This window comes from Thamnophis elegans, chromosome 8 (genome assembly GCF_009769535.1).
Source record: "Thamnophis elegans isolate rThaEle1 chromosome 8, rThaEle1.pri, whole genome shotgun sequence".
Lineage (NCBI taxonomy): Eukaryota > Metazoa > Chordata > Lepidosauria > Squamata > Colubridae > Thamnophis > Thamnophis elegans.
Window position 1 is genome coordinate 76,194,342 of NC_045548.1, and position 4,087 is coordinate 76,198,428.

Sequence of the window (4,087 nt, forward strand, 5' to 3'; positions counted from 1 at the left end):
GTTCCTTTTTAAGGGGAAGCAATTGTTCATGGGATGGCACCTTTTTCTGGTTCGTTACAGAAATGAAGGCTTGACGTTTTTGTGCAGCCTTTCCTAAAGTGACATGATCCAGATATGTTTGCATTATTCCACATCCCAGAAAGCAGGGTTTCGCCCAGATTTCTCAACAAATTTAAGGCGTGTTGACTTTAACTCCCAGAATTTGCAACAAATCTCAATGCATTTAAGATGTGTAGACTTTAACACCCAGAATTCTCAGCAAATCTCAACAAATTTAAGATGTTTTAATCCCCTGATTAATTGTTCTCAGGAAATGTCTCCTTAGTTCTAGGTTGCTTCTCTCCACCATTAGTTTCCATCCCTTGCTTCTTGTCCTGATTGTTCTCCCTGTCAGAAAATTCCTCATTTCTACTATCAACCAATGGTGCTGCAGTTGCCTTCAGCAATTGTGGGAGCTCCATGATCCCTGGAGGCTTTCAAGAAGCGACTGGATTGCCATCTGCCAGAAATGGTGTGTAGGGTCTCAAGTTTGGGTGGGGAGGGGGGGTTGATTGGATGACCTACAAGGTCCCTTTTGACTCTGTTATTCTGTAATTCTTAGTGTCAGGAAATTCCTCCTTATTTCTAGGTTGAATTTCTCCTTGATCAGTCTGTCAGAAATGATATGTGTGTGTGGGAGGTCTCCTGCTTGGGCAAGGGGTTGGACTAGATGACCTCCAAGGCAGGGGGTCTCCATCCGTGGCCACTTTAAGAGTTGTGGACTTCAACTCCCAGAATTCCTCAGCCAGCAAGCTAGCTGAGGAATTCTGGGAGTTGAAGTCCACAGCTCTTAAAGTGGCCACGGATGGAGACCCCTGCTCCACAAGGTCCCTTCCGACTGTTATTGGTCGGAAATGGGAGCGAGAGGTTCCCGCCCATTTTCCCTTCGAAGGCCTCGAGAGCCCGCTTCCTTTGCTCCTCGTCCTTCCGCGCCTGCGTACGTGGCTCCTCCTCCGGGAGTCCATGGTCACGCCCCTCACCTCTCCGCCACGCCCATTTTTCCTGACGGGGAGGCCGGCGCAGCGCTGCCTCCTCAGCAGTCCGGCTTGAGCCGGCGGGGCGGAGAGTGGTCCCTTTTTTTTCGGCTCCCGGGCAGGCTCGGGGGCGGTGGGGCCGGGCTGGGGCGATGGAGGAGTTGCTGCTGCCCACGGCCGTGCTAGAAATCTGCGTCTTGGTCGGAGTCTCGCGGGAGAAAGCCAGAGAAGCGCGTCAGGTATAAACACGCGTGTCGGGGAAACGTCGGAATGCGTTTGGAGGCAGTTTGGCCCGCGGGGTGGGTGAGGGGGTAAAGGTTCGCCCGTGCCTTCGCTTCCTCCTCGGCCGCCTCGTTGCCTGGAAATCCGGCAGTCCCAAAGGTGGGAGCCTTTCGCAACGAGGAGGAAGCTTTTCCCGGATCCACCTGCGGGTCGCCTCCTCTTCCTGCAAGACCTGGCGGCGCTTTGCAGGCTCACCTGCCTGACCCGGAATCCAGGCTTCTGCTTTATTGATTTCTTGTATTTTTACAACCTTGGTATGAAGGTTGCCAGGTCTTGGCAGGGATTAGGGAGTATGTTAAATCCTTCCTTCCTTCCTCAGTCACTCCCTCCCCTTCTCTCTCTCTCTCTCTCTCTCTTCCTCCCATTCCTTTCCTTTCTTTATTCCTTCCCACCTCCCTCCCCTTCTTTTTCTTCCTCCCTCCTCTCCCTTCCTTCCTTGCTCACACACGCCCTTCCCTTCTCTCCTTTCCTCTCTCTCTTTTCCTCCTATTCCTTTCCTTTCCTTTCTTCATTCCTTCCCACCTCCCTTTCCACCTCCCCTTCTTTTTTCCCTCCCTCCTCTTCCTTCCTCGCTCACTCGCTCCCTTCCCTTCTCTCCTTTCCCCCCTCTCTCTTTTCCTCCCATTCCTTTCCTTTCTTTATTCCTTCCCACCTCCCTCCCTCCCCTTCTTTTTCTCCTTCCCTCCTCTCTCTTCCTTCCTCGTTCCCTCAATCCCTTCCCTTTGCTCCTTTCCTCTCTCTCTCTTTTCCTCCCATTCCTTTCCTTTCTTCATTCCTTCCCACCTCCCTCCCCTTCTTTTTCTTCCTCCCTCCTCTCCCTTCCTTCCTTGCTCACACACTCCCTTCCCTTTCCTCTCTCTCTTTTCCTCCTATTCCTTTCCTTTCTTCATTCCGTCCCACTTCCCTTTCTGCCTCCCCTTCTTTTTTCCCCTCCCTCCTCTTCCTTCCTCGCTCACTCGCTCCCTTCCCTTCTCTCCTTTCCTCTCTCTTTTCCTCCTATTCCTTTCCTTTCTTCATTCTTTCCTACCTCCCTCTCACCCTCCCCTACTTTTTCTCCCTCCCTCCCTCCCTCCTCTTTTCCTTTCTTCATTCCTTTTTTCTTCCCACCCTCTTTCGTTCCTTCTTTCTTTCTTTCCTTCCTCCTTCCCTTCCTTTCATCCCTCCCTTCCTTCTTTCCTTACTAGCACTAGCACTTAGACTTATATGCCGCTTCACAGTGCTTTACCACACTTTCTAAGTGGTTTATAGAGTAAGCCTATTGCCCCCCCCCCCCAATCTGGATCCTCATTTTACTGTCCTGGGAAGGCTGAGTTAATAGCACTAGACTTATATACCGCTTCCCAGTGCTTTACAGCCCTCTCTGAGTGGTTTATAGAGTCAGCCTATTGACCCCCAACATTCTGGGTCCTCTTTTTACTGACCTCGGGAGGACGGAAGGCTGAGTCAACCTTGAGCCAGTCAGGATCGAACTCTTGGCAGGAGTAGCCTGCAGAACTTCATTCTAATAACTGGGAGGGAGGTGAGAGACTGAAGGAAGGAAAGAAGGAAATGAAAAGAAAAGAAGGAAGGAGACGGAAGGAAGGAAATGAAAAGGAAGGAGAGAGATGGATGGAAGGAAAGAAGCAAATGAAAAGGAAGGAGAGAGAAGGAAGGAAAGAAGGAAATGAAAGAAGGAAGGAGACGGAAGGAAGGAAATGAAAAGGAAGGAGAGAGATGGATGGAAGGAAAGAAGGAAATGAGAAGGAAGGAAGGAAGGAAAAAGAACAGAAGGAAAGGCAATAACAATAGCACTTATATACCACTTCATAGTACTTTACAGTCCTCTCTAAGCGGTTTACAAAGTCAGCCTCTTGCCCCCAACAATCCGGGTCCTCGTTTTACCCACCTCAGGAAGACAGAAGGCTGAATCAACCTTGAGCTGGTCAGGATCGAACTCCTGACTGTGGGCAGAGTCAGCCTGCAATACTGCATTCTAACCAAGGAAGGAAGGAAGGAAAGAAAGAGGAGCAATAGCACTTCACAGTGCTTTTATATCCCTCTTTAAGCAGTTTGCAGAGTCAGCTTATTTCCCCCAACAATCTGGGTCCTCTTTTTACCCACCTCGGAAGGACGGAAGGCTGAGTCAACCTTGAGCCTGGGGAGAAATGATAGGGGGAAAAATGGAATACAGGGAGTCTTTGACTTACGGCCACAACGGAGCCTCAAATTCCCGTGGTTAAGCGAGACATTTCTTAAGTGAGGTTTGCCCCTCTTGGACGACCTTTCTTGCCTCGGTTGTTAAGTGAATCGCTGCGGTGGATAAGTTAGTCGCCTGGTTGTTAAGGGAGTCAGGCTTCCCTGTTGACTTTGCTTGTTGGAAGGTCTCAAAAGAGGATTGCGTGACCCCACCGGGACACTGCCACTGTCGTAAATATGAAGCGGTCACTAAGTGGCTGAATTTGGATCACGTGACCATGGAGATGGTGGAACGGTTGTAAGTGTGAAAAACGATCCTAAGTCACTTATATTTCAGTGCCGTTGTAACTCTGAACTGTCACTAAACGAACTGTTGTATGACGAGGAGTGCCTGTATTTCTTTTTGTCACCTTTGTATGAATCCACCAGATCTTGGCAGAAATTTGAAAAAAATGGCAAATAAACCCAACCCATGGACTACAGCAAGTCCTTGAGTTTTGACCACGACTCAGCCCGGTATTTCCGCTGGTGAGACAGTTGTTGTGTGAGTTTTGCCCCCTTTTACGACCCTTTCTCGCCATGGTTGTTAAGTGAATCACTGTAGCTAAGTTAGTAAT

The 4,087-nt window shown here is 49.7% G+C and overlaps 1 protein-coding gene across 2 annotated transcripts in view; it reads left to right on the plus strand.

The window, feature by feature from the left end:
- Nucleotides 1–1,061: 1,061 nt before the first annotated feature.
- DENND3 (DENN domain containing 3) overlaps nt 1,062–4,087 on the plus strand; it is a 47,461-nt gene continuing 44,435 nt past the window's right edge. For both annotated transcript variants that reach the window (XM_032222837.1, XM_032222838.1), the window contains exon 1: nt 1,062–1,252. In XM_032222837.1, coding sequence (XP_032078728.1) covers nt 1,166–1,252 — 87 coding nt within the window. In that variant the 5' untranslated portion in view covers nt 1,062–1,165. The remainder of the gene's footprint in view (nt 1,253–4,087) is intronic.